The 24,694-nt window shown below is 40.1% G+C and overlaps 1 protein-coding gene and 1 long non-coding RNA gene across 2 annotated transcripts; both read right to left on the bottom strand.

The window, feature by feature from the left end:
* Nucleotides 1–3,673: 3,673 nt before the first annotated feature.
* LOC308101755 lies at nucleotides 3,674–5,264 on the bottom strand. Its single transcript, XR_013934556.1, has 3 exons — nucleotides 5,207–5,264; nucleotides 3,967–4,017; nucleotides 3,674–3,816 (listed from the first exon to the last, which is right to left on the bottom strand). It is a non-coding gene; the product is annotated as an uncharacterized lncRNA (long non-coding RNA).
* A 12,201-nt stretch (nucleotides 5,265–17,465) lies between these two features.
* LOC308101750 (tripartite motif-containing protein 16-like) lies at nucleotides 17,466–23,294 on the bottom strand. Its single transcript, XM_080451217.1, has 8 exons — nucleotides 23,011–23,294; nucleotides 21,714–22,088; nucleotides 20,990–21,085; nucleotides 19,748–19,981; nucleotides 19,085–19,244; nucleotides 18,128–18,178; nucleotides 17,844–17,977; nucleotides 17,466–17,662 (listed from the first exon to the last, which is right to left on the bottom strand). Exons 1-8 carry the CDS (start codon nucleotides 23,245–23,247, stop codon nucleotides 17,606–17,608), a joined length of 1,344 nt encoding a protein of 447 aa, XP_080307343.1. The 5' UTR covers nucleotides 23,248–23,294; the 3' UTR covers nucleotides 17,466–17,605.
* Between the last annotated feature and the right edge of the window lie 1,400 nt (nucleotides 23,295–24,694).

Raw genomic sequence — 24,694 nt, forward strand, 5'->3', positions numbered from 1 at the left:
ACCAGGAGTCGAACCCGCCACACGCTGTCAAGCTGGACCATCAGCATAAGTGGTATGCGCCTGGACCGCCAGGCCAGCGGACGCCCCTATCTTATTGTTATTATTTTTTTTACAGCTGTGCTGTCTGTATCACTCACTTCATCAAACATATTCCCTATTTTGCACGACGTCTTATGACTTATCTTATTTTTTATTTTGAAAACCATTTTAAAATAGCGAAAATAGCTTCACTGCAGATCAGCTACCGTATTTTGTAATGTGCAGTTTTAACGCTTTGCTAAATTAACCAATTTAAAGGCCTACAATCTTTCATTGTACAGTCTGTTACCAGTTCAATTATGATTATTTTTCGGGGTCACGGCCTGAACAGGTTGAGAACGACTGGGGGGTTATAGATAAACAACAGCCTATTGACTGACTTAGTGACTATTAATTCTCCACTACATCTCAGAGGCAGTTAAGGGGTATTTGAGTGATGGGATGTAGTTTTAAGATAGTCAAAGGGTCAATGCCCCCAGTACCTAGGACCCCAATGGAAACAAGACCGCAAGGACTTTTGTGGTGTTATCCTTTTAGACAAAGTGTTTGACTGTACTCGTGCATTTTTTACATTTTCTGTAGAGTAAATTATACCTCTGAATTGTACTTAAGTACAGTAATTGAGTACATGTACTTAGTTACTTTACACCAATGGTCTATTGTACTATTGAGGAAGTGATGTGAACTTGAAAACGTCTTCTATTTTGCTGAAGAAGTTCTAATAAACTGACAGAAGAAAAGAGACAGTTCATTCATCATTGTGCAACGGGAAAATAAGTAATAAATGATACAAAGTCCGGTTGTAATCCAAAGTTAATGAGTTATTAACCCATGATATGTCTTGTCAATGATGTCATTCATTATGAATCTATGTGTGGAAGCCTCTGATGGAAAGTAATTACATGTATATAGAACATGTATTGAAGATTACAGGCAACATTGTTTAAGTGTACAATTAGTAAAACATAGAAAGTGGATAAAAGAAAACTCAGCATTATATTTACACTATGTATAATATTTAATTATTATCATTGTGCAGGGAGCAATGTAGCATAGACACAAGTTTGACTTTTACACACATTTTTATAAATGATTAAATTGATTAACCGTTGACACAACATACCCTATTGACACATTGAGGAGTAAGACCTTACACCAGTGGTTCTCACACTTTTCAGGCAGAGACCTCCCAGAATAATCCTATTTGAACTGGGGACCCCCCAAAATTATATTTGAACTGGGGACCCCCCAAAATAATATTTGAACTGGGGACCCCCCAAAATAATATTTGAACTGGGGACCCACCAAAAATCATAATTGAACTGGAGACCCCTGAAAATAATCATATTTGAACAGAGGACCACCCACCCTGACAAGCACTTGGAATTGCAGGTGGAAGCATTACATTTAGTGTAACTCCATTGATATTGTGAAAATAGCAGATCTATAAGCTCACAAAGCCTCGCGTTGCAAGAGCATGTAGATCATTTATTTTCACTTTTTCTGTCTCTAAGTAATATTTGGCCAATGTTTGACCAGTTTTTATAGTATAGTTTGTTGATTACTTTTAACGCAGTAATGCCATGTTTTAGAGGTATTCAATAGGTCTTAAAAGTCCTTAAATTAAAGGAGCACTTCACCCCTGGAAGAAGTTCCAGGGGTGACCACAGGGGGGACCACAGGGGGGACCACAGGTATCACTGCCTATAACTTCAACTCCCAGAATGCTTTGGTGCCTTGTGGCAGGGGAGGTTCCATGTGGGTGTGATCTCCAACAATAACATCCAAACAGCATGCCAGTGTCGCCATGTCTGCTTATTATAAGCGGCTTCTTTCTAAAATGTAGTTGATATTTGGGCTTGTTTCCAAATGTTTTGATTGCTGTTTAAACCAGTGGTTCTCAAACATGTTCATGTATTTTTCCACAGACCCCCATCTGAAATTATAATTTGTGGCAGGGAGCCCCTAACAAATATGTGTCAAAAATATTCCACATTTTGAAAAGCAAATAAAAATATTTTGCAAAAAATCCACATTTTGGACTTTTTCCCCCTCAAGATCTTTTTGTAAATAGCAGATCTACAAGCTCACAATGGGTTGCGAAGCGTTGTGAGCTTGTAGATCAGCAATTTTCAAATATATAATATCCCATGTCTAGGTAAAGTGCTCTTGGCATAGTTATTTTTCTTTTGGGCTTGTTTTCATAGACCTGGCTGCTTATTTCTCTCACAATATCTGGCAACACTGGCTGTCCTCGCAAACGTTCATCTAGTTACATATTATGTCCAAGGATTCGTTAGTGATGTCATATCACTGGGACATATAAGTATCTTCATGCAGTTTCACTTCCGTGTCGCATAGTATTGACATCACTGTCACATCCTTGGTATTATGATCCTAGCCTTTCGTGACGGTGTTTGTTTACCAGCGCTGCTACTCCACGCTGTATTTTTTTTTTCAAGCTTGCGCTTATGAAACACTACACAGGATTATTATTTCATGTCAACATTCAAGTACAACTATCAGAAGATAACTCAGGTAAAGTAATGCCTCACTCTGCAAGGGCCGCTGGCCGCATATAATGGGAGTGGCCGAGTGGCGAAAGAAGGTTGAACAAAGTGTTACGGACACCCCATTGGGGCTGTCTTTTGAGATGGTCTGACTGAGACACGCCGAGACATGTAGTGCGGAAAGGAATGAGACCAATCTCTCATGATGCAAATAACGTCACGAATATTGCGAAGATTACTAGATATCTAAAAACACAGATTATTCACAAAAAAAACCCAGGATCTTGTTTCTTGACTCCTAAACTTCATTAAAAGACCGAAAACTTCTTCCAGGGGTGAAGTGCTCCTTTAAATTGTCACTTTAGAAATGTGCAGATACCCTGTATACACTATACATACTGTATGTTGGTTTGTTTATTGTTGAGTGAGAAAACAATGTTGCACATTAAGCATATCATCATCATTTGGGGACCCCCTGGGGGTCCAGACCCACAGTTTGAAAACCACTACATTTAGTATAACCAATCTACACAGACTGACAGAGGGCCCTGTAGTAATATCAACAAGATAACAGGGCATACTGTATAATGATTGTCTGCAGCAGGCTTATTAAAGAAATGCAATGAGGGGAACACAATGGATTGATTGATCACATCATTCTTACACATGCTTTATCTAGAAGGGAAAATCTATAATCAAATGAAGAAAACAAAGTTTTCAACTGAATATCATCATCAGTATTCTTAACATGTCTACCATGTCTTACACAGCTCTGCTGTATCTCCATAGTACCAAAGCATTATCCCTGGATAGAGAGGTTGTGTGAACGTGGTTCGAACTGTGTGTAGGAGGGTCATTATGTCAGAAACACTGTAGAAGGACAGAGTACCTGCCTTGTGGTCCAGGTACACCCCCACTCTGTAGGAGAGAGGCCCTGACACTTTAGTCTCAACACTGTTGTGTATGAAACTGTAGTTTTTATCAATGCACTGTAAACACCAGGATTTATCATTGTCTCCAAACCATGTTTGTCTGCTGATGTCTTTATAACAGATTGCTATACGAACCCCATCACCACTCCACTCTACTTCCCAGTAACAACGTTCAGACAGACCCTCTGTACACAACACCTGATAGTACATAGTAAATCTCTTTGCATGATGAGGGTAAGGTCGTGGATGTAGTGTAAAAGTCACCTTCCTCTTCTCCTCTGACAGGGAGAGATTTTTGTGTATTGTGTTCATGTCCAGAGACAGAGGAGAGGAATCTGTGAGAACACATGACAAAAGAAAAATCAAACCTCATGAACCTTATTGTGTTTAGAGTTAGTCTCTCAGATCAAACTCATTAGAGCTTTAAATAACAACATATCAGAATGAAACGTCAACGTTCAGAACCTGCATCAACATGGACTCACATTGTAAAAAGTCCTTTCTGGTCTGAGGCTCCGCTGGGTGGAAAACATCAACTGGAGACACAAGAAAACAGTAAAGGTCATCATGACATTGTAAATGATTTCTATGTCCACACAAAGGGTCAAATCCAATAGACTTTACTGCTGACTTCGGGCATGTAAAACATACAGCGTGAGCCCACAGGAGGTCACAACATACGGCTGACGTAAAAGACAACAACAGACCTGCTTTATGGCAGTGTCGTAACGAAGCTCTCTTAAAAGCACAATCACATATATAGCATATATGACAGACATCATACTGAAGAATGGATTAAACTGAAGTTCCAAGGGTTTTGTCAAAAAGTTCAAGCTATTATAGCTTGATAGTAATTGCTATTATATAGTGTTTGTTCAGTAACAGCTGTCTCTCCAGCTCTTCAGTAAAACAGAAAATACATTTTCAGGTGGGTTACAAATTTCATCCAATCAATATTTGAAGAAAGAAAGAAAGAAAGAAAGAAAGAAAGAAAGAAAGAAAGAAAGAAAGAAAGAAAGAAAGAAAGAAAGAAAGAAAGAAAAAAAGAAAGAAAGAAAGACAGAAACTCTTGGTTCTTAGTTGTCATGTTTCTGTAGAACTTTGTGGGGAATAATTCAGTCACAACATAAGAATTGGTGGCCTGGATTCTTTACTGTCACTGTTCTTTACTGTCATTCTGGGTACTTTAGTGCAGTGGTTCCCCAAGGGGTTCCAGGGGATCCCCAGCTAAATGTGTTAATATAGCCTTAAAATTAGTTAAACCAACCAAAATCCTATATACATCAGCTATTTGAAAATAGCCGTTCTACAAGTTCACAACACATCGAACGAATCACAACACGTTGTGAGCTTGTAGATCTGCTCATTACAAAAAAATCTTAGGAGAATTGACATTTTGCACACTTTTGCCTCCCATACTACAGGCTTTAGTAGCCTTCCCAGACATACTTCCACCTGTACTAACTGTTTCAACACTTAGAAATGTACTGTAGAGTATAGGGGCCGGTTAAAACACAATAAAGACATTTAAATCTAACCCTAACCTCTCCTTTGAGAAATATTCTTGCTTAGATTCTTCAATGTTTCTGTCAAATCTGACAGAGAGCCAACCTGTGTACCATCAGTCTGCTCCAGTTCAAATATCTCCAGTTGCCTTCTGACTTCATCAATCCATGTTTACTATGATGGCTGGTTAGAAAAACAAGAAAAACATTTAAATCTCACCTCTCTTTGATATCTCTGGCCAAGTTGTCTTCAGGATGTTGTCTAGTTGGTCTCTCAGACCACTGGAACTGTAGAGAGACTGGAAACTCTGGAGAGAGACAAGTAAACCAGTATAGACAGGGATGGAAGAACATTAAACCAAGAGATCACAATTCGGGGAGGTGAGCTGATGTCCCTGTTGTTCAACCAGTGCACGCACACACACACACACACACACACACACACACACACACACACACACACACACACACACACACACACACACACACACACACACGCAGAGTGTGTTGTTAAAATGTTTCAAAAACAATCCATAATGTTGTTCACATTTCTTTTGAAAATAGCAGATCTATAGACAGATATGCTATTTTCAAATCATCAAAGATCAAAACCATCCCAACCACAGACTGTTTGAGATGTTGCCGCATGGAAAACGCCTACACAGTCTCACAAATATTATATGTGGGTTGCTGGCACACAAGTATTTTCAAATGGGGGTCCACAGCCAAATACATATTAATTGGGGGTCCTTGACATGAAAAGGTTTTAGAACCACTGCTTTAGTGCTTCTGATGACACAAGGCACTGTCTCATCCATATAGCATCACAGTTAACACAAGAACAAGAACTATTATCATAATATAAGCTCACGTTCAGGGCCTCCATGACCTGTCTCAGGTCTTTCAGCTCCTTCTTTTTCTCCTGGATCTTCTGCTGGACTTCCTCCTGAATTGTCACCAGCTGTTTCTGCAAGAAACAGGAAGAGACAGTTTGGCTTGTAAACAAAGCACATTTTCAAGTCGGGATACCACTTCTATCCAGTGGTGTAAAGTAACTAAGTACATTTACTCAAGTACTGTACTTAAGTACAATTTTGAGATGTTTTTACTTTATTTGAGTATTTCCAGTTTTCAGTACTTTTACTTCTAATCCACTACATCTCAGAGGCAAATATTGTACTTTTACTCCACTACAATTATGTGAAAACTTTAGTTACTAGTCACTTTGTAGATTTAAGTAAAACATTTGATTACTTTTTCCACCACTGATTCTATCCAAACAGGAGAAAGATAACTCATATAGGATACAGGGTAAAAACTAGTGAGATTTGAAACAGTTTAGTTTGGATCCAATCATCTTAAATCAACTTTGTAACTTCCTCAAAATACACTTTTGCAGGGGCAAGATTAATGGACATTAAATACCATTCATGAAAAGTTATAAATCGCCTCTGTTTTTCATTGGGTCCAAAATGAGTTTACTTCATCCTTTAATACTTTTTATTACACCCTGATTTGTGCTTTTTATGTCTCTGACATGGTCATTTAGTTCTGCTTGAAAACATGCTCTATCTTATGATTTGTCTTAAGAGTGATGGTGGTTCTACCTGTTTCTCGGCCTTCTCTGCATCAGCTGACACCGTGTCATGGCCCTTATGTTCATCCATGAGGCACAGATAGCAGATATACTGGCGGTCTTTGCGACAGAACACCTCCATCAACTTGCCATGACTGGAGCACATCTTCTCCTGCAGTTTGTTGGTGGCTGGGACCAGCTTGTGCTTCTTCAACACAGGAACATTGTAGTGAGGCTGGAGGTGAGTCTCACAGTAAGAGACCAGACACACCAGACAAGACATGAGAGCTTTTTGAGGTCTGGCTCCGGTGCAGAAATCACAGGCCACGTCTGCCGAGCACATCTTCTCCTGCAGTTTGTTGGTGGCTGGGACCAGCTTGTGCCTCTTCAACACAGGAACATTGTAGTGAGGCTGGAGGTGAGTCTCACAACAAGATACCAGACACACCAGACAAGACATGAGCGCTTTGTGAGGTCTGAAAAATTCTCCGGTGCAGAAATCACAGGCCACGTCTGCTGGACCGGCGTACAGCAGAGCAGCAGAGGCAGAAGACTGCTGACCTCCTGTACTGCTCAGCTTCATCACACCCTGGAAGTAAAGAGAAGAGGTAACACAAACAACAACACAAATTACATGAGATATACACACAACTATAAAACATATCAGAAATATATAAATGTATCGCCGTGTAAACACGCTCTCAATTCTTACCGTCAGTCCCTCGGCGGTCATAATGGAAAATGACAAACACAGCAATAACACCCTGGTCACAAGTAACACTGATGCATGCAGAACACACTCCTGTTCAGCAAGCATCCACTATATTTATATGGGTTGGTCTACCCATGTGGGTGAAACCTTCCGTTGATTAATCATGTGACTTGTGTATTGTCTTAAATGTGGAAACACAGGCTTTAGCACTATTCTATAACAATGGCCACTGTACCCCAGCTCCTTATCTGACCTAATCAATCAACCCTCTCAACACTCTCATGTGACTCTCATGTGACATGTGCAAAGTCCCCTGATTTCAACACTGTAGGTCAGAGCTGTAGTTTTTAGAATTGTATATATTTGTACTTATTATTATGACTAAATATCCTTCTGAAAATAAGATACAGGAAGGCGCTAGAAGGCCACATGTGCAGGTAACATGTCAATACAAACGCCACCGTTACATCATAATAATAGATTATTCTACAGACACGCTGTGAACTTGTAGATCGGCTATTTACGACATGCCCATAAAAGGGACGCTAGGGTTCATGTGGTTAATATAATGTTTCTGAGGGCAAATGTTAGACTTTTCCTTCTCCTTCCTTTTCGTCTTTCTCTTCACTTATAGATTATATGTGAAGAGAAACTTCACTCAGTTCCCAATTTAATTTTCACAAGTCAACGCACGCACACACGCACGCACGTGCACACACACACACACACACACACACACACACGCACGCACTCTCTCTCACCCCCGCTCGCTCTTTCTCTCTCTCTCCGCCTCTCCCTCTTTCTGTCTCTTCCTTCATCCTCTCCCTCTCCATCATACGATGGTCTCGGACCCGGACAAGCCCTTCCCGGTGAAAAAGTCCCAGAAGTTGGTGATGGCGGAGGAGGAGGGCTTGCTCTCCTCCTCCTCCTGGGGCGCCGCCTGCCTGATCCAGATGCTGTTCTCGGCGGCGGAGCAGCCCCCGCCGCCCACCAGGGAGAAGCTCAGCGTGGAGCCCCTGGGGGACCTCCCGTCCTGGGGCTGGCGCTCCGAGTCTGGGGCCCGGAGACTGGAGGAGCTGCCGCTGCTGACCATTTTATACAGTATAGTTTGTTGATAGCTTTTGACACAGTATTGCTATGTTTTAATTATCATTTTAGAGGTATTTAAAAGGTCTTTAAAGTCCTTAAATTCTCACTTTAAAAATGGACAGATACCCTATATACACTATACATACTGTATTGTATGTTGGTTTGTTTACTGTTGAGTGAGAAAACAATGCTGCACATTAAACATAATATCATCATTTGGGGACCTCCTGGGGATCCAGTTCCACAGTTTGAGAACCACTACATTAAGTATAACCAATCTACACTGACTGACAGAGGGCTCTGTAGTAATATCAACAAGATAACAGGGCATACTGTATAATGATTGTCTGCAGCAGGCTTATTAAAGAAATGTAATGAGCGGAACACAATGGATTGATTGATCATGATGGTGTAGTATACTGTACACATCATTCTTACACATGCTTTATCTAGAAGGGAAAATCTATTATCTATTATTAATCTATTATCTATTATCTATTATTATAATTATGTTGGACATTATCAACATACATAACATAATGTGTAGTAAGTAGCCAACATATAGCATAACTACCATCTATCAACATAGGCAACAAGTGTAACAGAACGTGTAGTTTAATGTGTGGTTGTAACTTGTAAGGTCATCTCACCTCAGCCAGCAAGGTGTTCTTCCTCAGAACAGGTCTGGGACTGAAGCTCTCTCTGCACTGGGGACAGCTGTAGACTCCAGTCTCCTCATACTGGTCCCAGTAACCCTCAATACAGCTTCTACAGTAACTGTGTCCACACTGTAGAGTCACTGGTTCCTTTAGAAGGTCCAGACAGACAGAACAACAGCAGAACTGGTCCTGGTCCAGCTCACATGTCTGTTGTTGCTGCTGCTGTTGTGCCATTTGACTGACAACCACACTCACACTGAGAAAAAACACAACACTTTGGTTTACTCTGAAGAGAGACTGGGTTTCGTTTCCTCTGTAGAAAACTAGGAGAGGCAAAGACATCTATGAGGCAAAGGGAGGGACTTCCTGGATGTTTGCAGGAGGCAGTGGTTTTAAAGAGACAGTGAATGTGTAGCACAAACAGGTTCAGCTTGTGGTTGAACGTTGTACAGCTGGACTCTCACACTACACCATCATTTCCCATCCGTGTGGAAAAGCCTGGTGGTGGTGACACAGGGTTACCAGATAATCGGGGGTATTTATTTGGAGGCGGGAACGGCATGAAGGAGAAGGGGGGCAGTTCTGGTAGAAAATGTGTATTTTAGTGAAGTATCTCGACTTTCTCACTAGTTCCACACAGACCACTTTCGCTCCACTTCTTCCAGTGGGCACACATGGTATTGAGTAGCCTGACACTCGACCTGAATTTTCATTTAGTTTCTCTCATGGATTCAGGGAAGAGCGTTAAGAGTTTAACACTCAGGATTACCAAGACATGACCGGGCCAATCAGTGACTGCGTTTCAACTGCTGTCCGTACAACAGTGAAAAGCAGCCCCCTGATTGGCCCGCTCATTTTCTGATTTCTCATACTCTCTGCCTATGGGCCGAAGTCCAGACTGATACCGTGGAGGAACGTGTGAGTGAATCCACATCATCAGTCTGTCAATGCCAGGCTAGGTGAACCCGATCATAATGATATAATAAAAAAAACATCTGGAGGCCAATTCAGTGATGCCTTATTGCTGTTGTGTCATTGCTTGTCATCTGCATTCTCTTTTGTTTTGTCCCCTCACTTCAGGTTCAGCTGGAGTTGGACCTGAAGTGTTCATGGAATTATTCATTGTGTGTGTTATTTCAGGAAACAAGATTAAGTTCCTACTGATTAAGTGAGAGAAATGCCAGTCAAATTGAAGGATGATGAATGAATTCCATTCAGTATTGTGACCTCAGTGGACAGGACAGTGGTACAGTCGACTGGACCTTTGGTTTAACAGCTTTAACTGTCAGGGGACACATGATCTCATGGCCACACATGAACATGTAACCTATAGTTTAGTACACTTGTCAATGGAAGCAAACTGGATTTTGCATCATCAAATACTGTATTGTCGCGGTTATGCTGAAAACCTTTATCTCCATATTTACACTTTATATGATTTTTTTCTTAAAATAAATAATGCCCTACTTTGTGGTGTGACACTGTTACACAAAGGTAGTGAAAATAACAAATTTCTTTAAACATAGCAAAAAATGTATCATATTTTTGTTTAATGGCCAAAATAGGGACAGCATAACTATTTGGAGCGTACACACATGAGAAGATATAGTCACACAGGACTCCAGCTGATATTAGTTTAGATCCGACAGGAACTACAGTATACAGGAAACATTGTAGTCCAAGTAGTCTATAGGAGGAACTGAGGTTCACCCTGTGATGTCACAGAGTAAACATTCTAAATTCAAAATAAAAACATAGAAGCACTGCCAAATCATCTTTATTTTGTCCTCGACTTCATGAAAACAGGATTTGGGTTCAAAATCAGGGAAGTGGCCCTTTAAGTCTGTCTGTGATTTTCATAAATGTTTAACTGATGAAAAGCATTAAAGAGAGCTTGTGACTAAATAAACAAAACAAAATGATACAGTAAATGTACTTAGGACTTCTTTATTCAATATTATTTATAACCACTTAAAAACCCCAGCATCCGTATTGTTGTCACAGAAAATAGCAAATCGACAAGCTCACAAGGCGTCGCACTGCGACGCGTTGTGAGCTTGTCGATCGGCTATTTTCAGCGAAAGCTTTCCCCACAATAACCCAAAACAGAAAAGACACTAGTATTGAGCCCTGAGGGACTCTGGTTACCCATATGGGGTTTAAGTGGTTAATAAACAAACAGGGCCACACATTGGATTTTTTAATTGAAACTTGAAACACATAGTGGTGAATTATGTTAACTGCATGAATTTGATAGACATTATAGACTCATTTAAAATAGGGTCAAGTATTTTATTTTATTTTTAGCTGTGCTGTCTGTATCACTCACTTTATCAAACATATTCTCTATTTTGCACGACATCTTATGACTTATCTTATTTTTTATTTTGAAAACCATTTTAAAATAGCGAAAATAGCATCACCGCAGATCAGCTACCGTATTTTTAATGTGCAGTTTTAACGCTTTGCTAAATTGACCAATTTAAAGGCCTATAATCTTTCATTGTACAGTCTGTTACCAGTTCAATTATGATTATTTTTGGGGGTCACGGCCTGAACAGGTTGAGAACCACTGGGTTATAGATAAACAACAGCCTATTGACCGACTTAAGCACGACACTGTCCAGTACAGTCCAGAACCGCACCGCACCGCTTCAAAATGTCTTGCGTTTCCATTGCACAAAAGTCCCCACTCGCAAAATCCCCACCCTCCCCTCCCCTCCCGAAGGAAATCAACGCCCCTTTCTTTAACACACCAACTTAGCCTCAGGCTACAGGGTTAGCCTAAATGCTAGCGTGCTTCCTCAGAGCTAGTTTGGCTCTTAAGTTATTATTTGGCCATGTTCACCCTGACTTTAATCTTCGCTATTGTTGGGAAGACCTGTGTGGTGTCTAAACACGTTGCCATCACTTATATAAAAAACATTATTAGCGTGTATCGTCGCACATTCATTGTTGCCAGGTTTAGCAGAAAAAAACAATCAGGTCTATGAAAACAATCCCAAAAGAAGCGACTATCTACGGCTATTTGAAAATAGCAGATCTACAAACTCACAACGCGTAGCGATGCGACGCATTGTGAGTGTGTGCATCTGCTATTTAAAAAATATATATACATATAATGTTGACAAATACATATTCATTTGGGGGTCCTTGACATGAAAATGTTTAAGAACCACTGGTTTCAACAACATATGGAAACAAGCCCCAAATAATCAACTACATTTTAGAAATAAGCAGTGGTGGAAAAAGTACTCAAATGTTTTACTTACTGTAAGTAAAAGTATCAATACTGCAATGTAGAAGCACTCTACAAGTGAAAGTCTGGAATTACTTGAGTAAAAGTACAAAAACTATTGGTATCAAAATGTACTTAAGGTACCAAAAGTAAGTACTAAAATGTTTGAAAATAGCAGATCTACAATGATGCGATGCGTTGTGAGCTTGTAGATCGGATATTTTCAAATAGCCTAGGTATAAAATAGGGCTTAAGTGGTTAATGTATGTTTTATAATGTAATCATTTATATCTGAAAAGTAACTAGTAACTAGTAACTAATACGTTTTCAGATAATTGTAGTGGAGTAAAAGTACTACCAATATTTACAAGCAACTTTACAGAAAAATAAGCCCAATGTCGCTTATAATAAGTGGACATGGCAACACTGCTACCGTAGTGTTTACATTTTACAGAGACCTGAGTGGACAGACACAGCTGTGAGCCGACCAATCAGTAGCAGCAGAGCTTTAGCCCCGCTTAGCCCAGCTCAGACCTACCCAAGACTGGGTACTTTTTAGGCACCAGTTTAGTACCACTTACACACCACTCTACCCACTTCATTGTAGTGGAAACCGTCGCTGTGGTGGGCGGTGTGGGGTGGGGCTAGGTAAGTCCATGTATATGGAAAGCCGCCTTATGTGACTATTAATTCTCCACTACATCTCAGAGGAAATTAAGGGGTATTTGAGTGATGGGATGTAGTTTTAAGATAGTCAAAGGGTCAATGCCCCCAGTACCTAGGACCCCAATGGAAACAAGACCGCAAGGACTTTTGTGGTGTTATCCTTTTAGACAAAGTGTTTGACTGTACTCGTGCTGTTTTTACATTTCTGTCCAATAAAACGTTTAGTATTGAAAATGTGAAGTACTACGTTAAAGTAACAATACCTCAGAATTGCACTAGGGAATACATGGCAAAAGAGGGAGTCCACACAAGTCAAACATTTAAAGTTATATTTATTGATCTACATTAAATAAAGAATTGCAATAAACACATAAACTGGTATGAGGTGTGAGAAAGTCAGTAATCAGTCATGTCTGCAGTGTATGGATGTATGGAGTGTGCTGTGTGAGTGTTGTATAAAAAGGTGTAAGGCAACTGCTTCAAAGGGAGGACAAAGGAAGAGAGAGATCATGAGGTTGGTAGGAGAGGTAGTTATATACCTTCCCAAAACCCCTCACCCAGCTGTACTGAGTTGGTCTGACGGCCTGCTCCACTCTGCACTGATCACCACTGAGGCTGCCAGCTAGCCAACAGTGGAGGCAGAGGGGCAGGGCCGTCACACCCCCCTCCATAAAAATGGGGTTCCACCACATTATCTACAGAAACAAAAAAAACAAATTAGCAACCAACAATATACCAAATAACACACGTACCAATAAAAATTCAAATAGCCAACTCGTCAACTTATTACTTTATAACAATGCCCCTAGAGCCAAAAACATCAATTTTCAACCTCACTATAAAGATTACCAACACATAAGTGCACCTGTAGGCTATATACCCCTGAATACCTGTCACTGCACTTTGCCACACCATCCTGCCTCCAGACTCAGCAACCTTTGTACACAGGAGCGAATTAAGAGAGCCAAAGACAGGACAGTCTATAGTGGAGAAAACAACAAACATTAGGATAAACAGCAAAACAGGTCAACACAAAACCTAATGAGACAGTGCATCTGCTATCACGCTCTCAGCACCTCTGAAATGGCGAATATCCATACCATAAGGCTGCAAAAATAATGCAAACACGTCAGTGGAGTTGTGATTGTGATCTTTGTAAACCACCAGTAGAGTTAAACCAGAATTCAAATACACATCAAAGTGCTGCAAAACTAATATTGGCACCAGAACCTCCTTCTCAATGACTGAATAGTTGAGTTGATAAGAATTGACCTTTCGTGAAAAGAAAGGCACCACTCTGTCATCTGTCTGCAAAAGTGCAGCTCCAACCCCCACAGCATCTACTTATAACGAAAAGGACTCCTCCAAACGGGTAGCGGCCAGTACAGGAGTTGAACACAGAGCCTTGATATTTTCAAACGGCCAGTGAAAACTGACCACAAACCTCAAAATGTTGAAGTGCAAGAGTCAGTGCAAGTGCTTTCTATGACAGAATACAGCTGACTGGGTTTTCGACATGTTTTTCATTGACTGAGCAACTTGAATCCAATAGGCAAGCCACCATGTATCTGGAATTCAGGATCTAGGACCCAAATAATTTATGAAACATCCAAATGAACTTAGACTTAAGCCATTATGCCAGGCTTAGTCCGTGGACCAAGTGTCCTCAACTGGACTTGGAGGCACACGCCAACAAAGTGTGCTTTTTGCCAAACCAAGGCAACACACAACGGCCAAATGACAAACTGAAACTAACCCACAACGCATGCAACCTGAAAAGCACCGTTTGGGCCACCCAACGTATGCAACCTGAAAAGCACCGTTTGGGCCAATTTGTCACATTTTCCCAAATCCCTGAATTCCCCAAATGCTCACCGGTCCGGCTTTTAAGACCTATGGAAGACGTTTGTCAGCCAGCCAAATTGCATAGCCATGTTCAAGATACACTAACCCAGCCATAGAACTTGCACCACTCATAACTCCTCATTCACCATCACCCCCAGATTCTTCCATGTTAGCCTGTACAGTATAATATTCTTCAGTCATAGGTTCCTTGAGCTTTCCTGTCACCGTAATCTCGATTGTGCAGCGATTAACTGGTCCTTCGTACACTGATTTAACAACTCCACTGACTTAACACAATCTTTCACCACTAGACTCATATTGATTTGTGTGCAGATTACCAAAAAAACTAAACTCAGTGTTGGTCTGTGTAATACAAGGTGCAGATGAACTTCACAAAATAGGAACAAACCCCCCCCTGACTTATCTAATAAGACTAGCCTAACTAGCTACCTTATCCTAACAGTCGGCACCCGAGCATGAGGAATGCTCCCCTCCAGCCACCTATTGTGACCCTCGAGATCCGCCGCTATTCAAACACTAAGGTTAAATCAATTAAAGAAAAAAACAACCGGTACCCTAACTGGCTCAGGATTTGTTCCCACACTTTTGTTCTGTTCACTACCCCCCCGTAATACCCATCCCAACACCTACCTTGTACTCTGCACACCAGGGCCTAATGCTATCTCTCCCCAGCTCCTAACAAAACAAACAACCTTGTGTGAAACTCCCAACAAACAAATTCCAAAGCAATTTCAAATCAACTGATCAAATTCTAAATTTTCAAACAAACAAACTGACTTTTAAGACGAGCCCCCATTTTGTCATGCACTAGGGAATACATGGCAAAAGAGGGAGTCCACACACAAGTCAAACATTTAAAGTTATATTTATTGATCTACATTAAATAAAGAATTGCAATAATAAACACATAAACTGGTATGAGGTGTGAGAAAGTCAGTAATCAGTCATGTCTGCAGTGTATGGATGTATGGAGTGTGCTGTGTGAGTGTTGTATAAAAAGGTGTAAGGCAACTGCTTCAAAGGGAGGACAAAGGAAGAGAGAGATCATGAGGTTGGTAGGAGAGGTAGTTATATACCTTCCCAAAACCCCTCACCCAGCTGTACTGAGTTGGTCTGACGGCCTGCTCCACTCTGCACTGATCACCACTGAGGCTGCCAGCTAGCCAACAGTGGAGGCAGAGGGGCAGGGCCGTCACACTTAAGTACAGTACTTGAGTACATGTACTTAGTTAGTTACACCACTGGTCTATTGTACTATTGAGGAAGTGATGTGAACTTGAACACGTCTTCTATTTTGCTGAAGAAGTTCTAATAAAGTGACTGAAGAAAAGAGACAGTTCATTCATCATTGTGCAACGGGAAAAAAAGTAATAAATGATACAAAGTCCAGTTGTAATCCAAAGTTAATGAGTCATTAACCCATGATATGTCATGTCAATGATGTCATTCATTATGAATCTATGTGTGGAAGCCTCTGATGGAAAGTAATTACATGTATATAGAAAAAGTATTGAAGATTACTAGCAAAATTGTTTAAGTGTACAGTTAGTAAAACTAGATAAAAGCAAACATATTTACACTATGTATAATATTTAATTATTATCATTGTCTAGGGAACAATGTAGCATAGACAAAAGTTTGACTTGACACACACACACACAGACACACACACACCTCAGTCCTCAGCCTGATTTAACATCTATCTTCACATCCTGTATAAAACGTCAACTAAACATGGAGACAACATTCACAGAGAGACAGAAACAGAAAGAGAAACATTCTTCAAAATAAGACTAAAACACTCTGCTATAGGGGTTGCAGCCACAGTGCTCACATTCATTTTGAAAAAACAAGTCAGTGTAAATGAAGTAAAGTTGATGAAATGAAGAATGATTACCTGACGGTCTCAAACTCCTTTATATGAATTGAAACCTTTTGTTCATTTTGCCAGATATGTTGTGAGCTTGTAGATCGGATATTAAAGAAATTACAGAAGCTTTTCCCCCCTCTTTCGTTTTTAACATGGCAGGTTTTAAGTGTGTAAATGTTTGAAGGACTCAAACGTTCCTACTGTATTTACAAAATGGGAGATAAAATAAGAAAAAAAGGGAGGGTAAAAAAATATATACATCATATTAAAATATATTTTTATAAGCGATAAATCAATTAACTTTTGACACACAATACCCTATTGACACCATGAGGAGGAAGTATTTGGCCAATGTTTAACAATTTCTTAGTATAGTTTGTTGATTACTTTTAACGCAGTAATGCCATGTTTTAATTTTAGAGGTATTCAATAGGTCTTAAAAGTCCTTAAATTGTCACTTTAGAAATGGACAGAAACCCTGTATACATTATACATACTGTATGTTGGTTTGTTTACTGTTGAGTGAGAAAACAATGTTGCACATTAAGAAAATTATAATCATTTGGGGACCACCTGGGGGTCCAGACCCACAGTTTGAGAACCATTACATAACCATATAACCAATGTACACAGACTGAGAGAGGGCTCTGTAGTAATATCAACAAGATAACAGGGCATACTGTATAATGATTGTCTGCAGCAGGCTTATTAAAGAAATGCAATGAGCGGAACACAATGGATTGATTGATCATGATGGTGTAGTATACTGTACACATCATTCATACACAAGCTTTAGTTTTCAACTGAGTATCATCATCAGTATTCTTAACATGTCTACCATGTCTTACACAGCTCTGCTGTATCTCCATTGTAATGAAGCCATATCCCTGGATAGAGAGGTTGTGTGAACGTGGTTTGAACTGTGTGTAGGAGGGTCATTGTGTCAGAAACACTGTAGAAGGACAGAGTACCTGCCTTGTGGTCCAGGTATACCCCCACTCTGGAGGAGAGAGGACCTGACACTTTAGTCTCAACATTGTTGTGTCTGAAACTGTAGTTTTTATCATAACACTGTAAACGCCAGGATTTATCATCGTCTCCAAACCGTGTTTGTCTGCCGACGTCTTTATAACAGACTGCTATACGAACCGCTCTACCACTCCACTCTACTTCCCAGTAACAGCGCTCAGACAGACTCTCTCTGCATGATCAGGGTAAGGTTGTTGTTGTTGTGTTATAGTCACCTTCCTCTTCTCCTCTGACAGGGAGAGATCTGTGTTTATTGTGTTCATGTCCAGAGACATAGGAGAGGAATCTGTGAGAACACACGACAAAAGAAAAATCAAACCTCATGAACCTTATTGTGTTTAGAGTTAGTCTCTCAGATCAAACTCATTAGAGCTTTAAATAACAACATATCAGAATGAAACTTCAACGTTCAGAACCTGCATCAACATGGACTCACATTGTAAAAAGTCCTTTCTGGTCTGAGGCTCCGCTGGATGTAAAACATCAACTGGAGACACAAGAAAACAGTAAAGGTCATCATGACATTGTAAAGGATTTCTATGTCCACACAAAGGGTCAAATCCAATAGACTTTACTGCTGACTTCAGGCATGTAAAACATACAGCGTGAGCCTACAGGAGGTCACAACATACGACTGACGTAAAAGACAACAGGCCTGCTTTACGGCAGTGTCGAAGCGTAGCTCTCTTAAAGGCACAGTCACATATATAGCATATGACAGACATCATACTGAAGAATGGATTAAACTGAAGTTCCAAGGGGTTCCAAGGGTTTTGTCAAAAAGTTCAAGCTATTATAGCATCATTGCTATTATATAGTGTTTGTTCAGTAACAGCTGTCTCCCCGTCTCTCATTTTACATTTATAATACATTTTCAGGTGGGTTACACATTTCATCCAATCAGGAGAGAGAACTCCTCAAGATCATTTATTGAGCACAAAAATATAATAATAATAAAAAATGGTAAAGGGTGCATTTATATACTGTAGCGGGTGACATGAAACACAGGTCACACTAATTTATTGCACCTTCCCAGACATACTTCCACCTGTACAAACTGTTTCAACACTTAGAAATGGACTGTACAGTAGGGGCCGGTTAAAACACAATAAATACATTTAAATCTAACCCTAATCTTTCCTTTGAGGAATATTCTTGCTTAAATTGTACTGTGTACTGTGTACTGTGTACCATCAGTCTAGCCTGGTAAACCCTCCCTCCGGAAATCTCATTTCCATTTGATTCAAATGGAAATGAGATTTCCGGAGGGAGGGTTTACCAGGCTACCATCAGTCTGCTCCAGTTCAAATATCTCCAGTTGCCTTCTGACTTCATCAATCCATGTTTACTATGATGGCTGGTTAGAAAAACAAGAAACGCATTTAAATCTCACCTCTCTTTGATATCTCTGGCCAAGTTGTCTTCAGGATGTTGTCTAGTTGGTCTCTCAGACCAGACACCACATCAATCACATCTGTGAAGGACCTCAGAGGACAGATGACCACACTGGGTGAGACTGGAGATCCACTGGAACTGGAGAGAGACTGGAAACTCTGGAGAAAGACAAGTAAACCAGTATAGACAGAGATAGATTAGAATATTGATCACAATTGGTGGAGTTGAGCTGACGTCCTTGTTGTTCAACCAGCACACACTACGAACACAAATTGTACAGGGTAGATACTGAATAATGTTATAAACAGTGGAAGAAGTCAATCTACAAGCTCAGAAGCTGATCTTGTAGATCTTCTATTTTTTGAAAATGTTTACAATTATGACAATTGTAGAAAATAATTGTGATTATCTCAAATAATTGTGTAATAATTGTGACAGGCCTAATTCTGACATTGTTATTGTGGTCTGTACAACTACTGTATACTAGAACTATATTAGTATTAGTAACTACCAACATTAATAATGTCATGTTATGCCATGTCATGTAATATACTATGATGTAATGGAATGGAATCATATGACATGATGGAATGAAATAAAATATGAAGCAGATTTCTCCTAAATGAGTCAAAACCAAACAGTAAAATGCCATGTGTGGAACCTGAATGAAAGTGATGATGTCATCAGTGTTGGACAGCTCCTCCAGGTCAGCATGTCTCCTCTCCAGCTGCTCCATGTGGTCCTCCAGCTGCCTCAGGAGAGCCTCAGTCTGAGCCACTGCAGTCTGCTGCTGATCTCTGATCAGTTCTTTAAGCTCACTGCGTCTTCTCTCAATGGACAACATCATCTCACTGAAGATCCTGTCACTGGCCTCCACTGCTGCTTCTGCAGAGCTCTGCTTAACACAACATACACACATACACACACACACGCACACACGCACACACGCACACACTTTTTGTGTTATCCTTGACATGAAAAGGTTTTGAGCACCACTGATATAGCAGTATACGTTTTTCAGAAAGACATTTTTAGAATCGGCCTCAGGACATCAGCTACAGTATTTGAAAATAGCCGTTCTACAAGTTCCCAACACATGGCGAATGCGCCGCGGCGCGTTGTGAGTTTGTAGATCTGCTATTTTCTAAAATTCGTGAGAGAATGGGAAAAAGAATGAATAATTTTGAAACATTTTAAAGGTAGGGTAAGTGATATTTTTTGGTTAAAACAAAAAGTATTTTGTTAAAAGGTTAAAATACTACATTCTGATAGTAATCATTGCTATAGAGTGTTTTTTCAGTAACAGATGTCTCCCTGTCTCTCCAGCTCTTTAATAAACAGAAAATACATTTTTCGGTAGGTGTCAAAATCTCAGCCAATCAGGAGAAAGTACCCATTTTTAAGCTTAATTTGTTTAGTGTTCCAGTTCCAATTTTGCATGCTCATTTCTTAGTGTCATCACTTCCAATTTCACTTGTTTAATCTGTATCCTGATTGAGTTCTCTGTCCTGGTTGGATAAAATTGGAAATGAAACTGAAACTGAAACGAAAATGCATTTTCTGTTTAATAAAGAGGTGGAGAGACAAGGAGACTCCTAATACTGAACAAACACTCTATAGCAATGAGTACTATCAGAATATAGAGCTATTTAACAATTATTTTAACCAACGCAAATCACTTACCCTACCTTTAACAACACTAATCTTATACGTGGGTTGCTGGCATAAAATATTTTCAAATGGGGTCTGCAGCCAAATACATATTAATTGGTTTAAGATCCACTGCTTTAGTGCTTCTGATGACACATGGCTCTGTCTCATCCATATTATACGTAGCATCACAATCTTTCCTCTTTCCACAGTAAACACAAGAACAAGAACTATTATCATAATATCAGCTCACGTTCAGGGCCTCCATGACCTGTCTCAGGTCTTTCAGCTCCTTCTTTTTCTCCTGGATCTTCTGCTGGACTTCCTCCTGAATTGTCACCAGCTGTTTCTGCAAGAAACAGGCAGAGACAGTTTGGCTTGAAAACAAAGCACATCTTCACGTCGGGATACCAATTCTATCCAATCAGGAGAAAGAGAACTCATCCAGGGTACAGGGTAAAAACAAGTGAAATTGGAGGCAGTTTAGTTTGGATCCACACATCATCTCAACCCATTTAGACCTGAAACGCCTAAACGTTATACCTTTCAGCCGGGTTCACCTCTGTGTGTGGTTGTTGCTGTATACATTAAATAGCAATATTATTCTTATTTTACATTTTTTGAAAAGAAAATAGTTTTTCAGAAAACTTAGGTCAGGATTTAAAAGGCATTCATAGAATCGGCCTCAGGTCTAAATAGGTATCAACTGTGTAACCTCTCCAAAATACGCTTTTGCAGGGATGAGATATCAATATTAAGCCCCTGCTAGATTAATGCTGAAATATGATTCATGAAAAGTTATCAAAGTTATCAATGTTTTTCATTAGGTCCAAAAGGAGTGTACTTCATCCTTTAATACTTTTTTAATGTACAACGCCCTGATTTGTGCGTTCAATGTCTCCAACATGTTTTTTTTAGCTTCTATCTTTAAAACATGATCTCTCTTATGATTTGTCTTCAAGTGATCGTGGTCCTACCTGTTTCTCTGCCTTCTCTGCAGCAGCTGACACCGTGTCATGGCCCTTATGTTCATCCATGGTGCACAGATAGCAGATACACTGGCGGTCTGTGCGACAGAACACCTCCATCAGCTTGTCGTGACTGGAGCACATCTTCTCCTGCAGCTTGTTGGTGGCTGGGATTAGTTTGTGCTTCTTCCAAGTCGGAACATTGTAGTGAGGCTGGAGGTGAGTCTCACAGTAAGAGGCCAGACACGCCAGACAAGACATGAGAGCTTTGTGACGTCTGGCTCCGGTGCAGAAATCACAGGCCACGTCTGCTGGACCGGCGTACAGCAGAGCAGCAGAGACAGAAGACTGCTGACCTCCTGTACTGCTCAGCTTCATCACAACCTGGAAGTAAAGAGAAGAGGAGGGGAGGTCACTCACTGATGACAAATACAACACAGTCATTGTGAGGTTCATGGTGATAAACACACACAGTGAGAAATTACAGGTAAGTTCATCTGATAATAATAGTAACACTATCTGAACACTGTGGGTTTTTTTTTTTGCATTCCATAAAGTTTGATTGCTTTACAGTATGTTGTAAAACATTTACAATGTAAGTGTTTAGCAGACACTCTTAACCACTAGAACCCTATGAATCTGCTACTATGTTTGCCTACAATGAATGACATGGCAACAATAGCGACAGTAGAGTTTAATGGTTAACCAGTGACTAACACAGTCAAAGATCAGAGTAAATTACCCTAGTCAACAAAATGACAGCATAATGTTTGTACTGTAGACTGCAAAGAAACTAAGATACCATCAAACCTAGCATCTGTTTAAACCAGTGGTTTTCAAACATGTTCATGTCAAGGACCCCCAAATTAATGTATTTGGCCACGGACCCCCATATGAAAAATTGTTTGTGCCAAGGACCCCCATACAAGATTTATGTTGTTAAAATGTTTTAAAAATATTGCATATCATTGCATTGTGAGCTTGTAGATCGTCAATTTTCAAATAGCTGATGTATAGGGTTACAGTGGTTAAACAGACTGTGATGCTCTATTAACACATTTTGTTCGGGTCCCCCTGGACTCCTCTCATGGACGCCTGGGGGTCCCCAGACCCCACTTTGAGAACCACTGGTCTAACATGCTATCTAAATAGTATTCTTAGTATGTGTGGACATCAACATACATAACATAATGTGTAGTAAGTAACCAACATATAGTATAATCATCTATCACAATAGTCAACAAGGAGTTTTGAGTAGCAGAACATGTAGTTTAATGTGTGGTTGTAACTTGTAAGGTCATCTCACCTCAGCCAGCAAGGTGTTCTTCCTCAGAACAGGTCTGGGACTGAAGCTCTCTCTGCACTGGGGACAGCTGTAGACTCCAGTCTCCTCATACTGGTCCCAGTAACCCTCAATACAGCTTCTACAGTAACTGTGTCCACACGGTAGACCCACTGGTTCCTTTAGAAGGTCCAGACAGACAGAACAGCAGAACTGGTCCTGGTCCAGCTCACATGTCTGTTGTTGTTGTTGTTGTGCCATTTGACTGACAACCACACTCACACTGAGAGAAAACACACAACACTTTGGTTTACTCTGAAGAGAGACTGAGAGAGAAACACACAACAGCTCTGAGTTTCGTTTCTTCTGAAGAAAAGTAGGAGAGGCAAAGGGAGGGACTTACTGGATGTTTGCAGGAGGCAGTGGTTTTAAAGAAACATTGAATTTGTAGCACAAACAGGTTCAGCTTGTGGTTGAACGTTGTACAGCTGGACTCTCACACAACACCATCATTTCCCCTCCATGTGGAAAAGCCTGTTGGTGGTGACACAATCGGGGGTATTTATTTGGGGTAAAGTATGGCAGAAAATGTGTATTTTAGTCAAATATCTCGACTTTTTCACTAGTTCCACACTCTCTCCACTTCCTCCAGACTCCAGTGAGCTCATATATTATAGTGAAACGCTCTAATACTCTCTAGGATTACAAATAAGTCATGGCAAGACAGGACAGGTGAACTTGATCATACTAAAGGGGAGACCTGAAAATGATACAAGGGTGACATCTGGTGGCCAATTCAGTGATGCTTTATTGCTGGTGTGTCATTGCTTGTCATCTGTATTCTCTTTTCTTTTGTCCCCTCACTTCAGGTTCAGCTGGTGTTGGACCTGAAGTGTTGATGTAATTATTCATTGTGTGTTATTTCAGGAAACAAGATTAAGTTCCTACTGATTAAGTGAGAGAAATGCCAGCAGCATTGTCAAATTGAAGGATGATGAATGAATTACCTTCAGTATTGTGACCTCAGTGGACAGGACAGTGGTACAGTCGACTGGACCTTTGGTTTAACAGCTTTAACTGTCAGGGGACACATGATCTCATGGACACACATGAACATGTAACCTAGTGTTCAGTACACTTTTCAATGGAAGCAAACTGGAATTCGCTCAAATTTACTTCTGAGTTGCATTCCATCCTATTACGTGTAGCCCATAGCATAGTTGATACTGTTAATGTAATTGTTGTATTTTGCGCATTTTTTTTTTTAACAAGCATGATGCGTCTGCCATCATTTTGAAATATGTATTTCCCAGGGAATCCGTTTTTGAAATATAATCATTAGTCTAAATCGCATACATAATGTCACATTCTGAGACATTATGGTTGAATGATGGACAAAATATGTTTTCCCCCAGATTATTTGGTTATTTAGGTCTTGACTTCACTGTAAAAAACAACAACATCTATGACATTGTGTGCTAAAACCTCTCCTACTGTAATTCATTGCTGTGTTATGTACATGGTCCAGATGAAAAAGCTCAGAACACACAAGTTTCAAATTATACACACTTTTAGGCATTGGCTGTTGGTTTACATGGAATAGAAAAGCATATAGGTGTAGAGACCAAATTATAGGCCTATAACCTTTTATTGTAATAAAAATACACTAGAAGGTAGACTGTACAACTTCATTAATGATTAAGTAAAG

This window comes from Gymnoscopelus braueri (assembly GCF_963280865.1).
Source record: "Gymnoscopelus braueri genome assembly, chromosome: 15".
In the NCBI taxonomy this organism is placed as follows: Eukaryota; Metazoa; Chordata; class Actinopteri; order Myctophiformes; family Myctophidae; genus Gymnoscopelus; species Gymnoscopelus braueri.

Coding starts and splice junctions, on each gene's coding strand:
- LOC308101750 (XM_080451217.1), bottom strand. CDS start 23,247: ATGGCACAACAACAACAACAACAGACATGTGAGCTGGACCAGGACCAG. Junction 19,245..19,747: donor ACATCATCACTTTCATTCAG/GTTCCACACATG, acceptor GTCTTTCTCCAG/AGTTTCCAGTCTCTCTCCAG. Junction 18,179..19,084: donor GCCAGAGATATCAAAGAGAG/GTGAGATTTAAA, acceptor TTGTGTCTCCAG/TTGATGTTTTACATCCAGCG.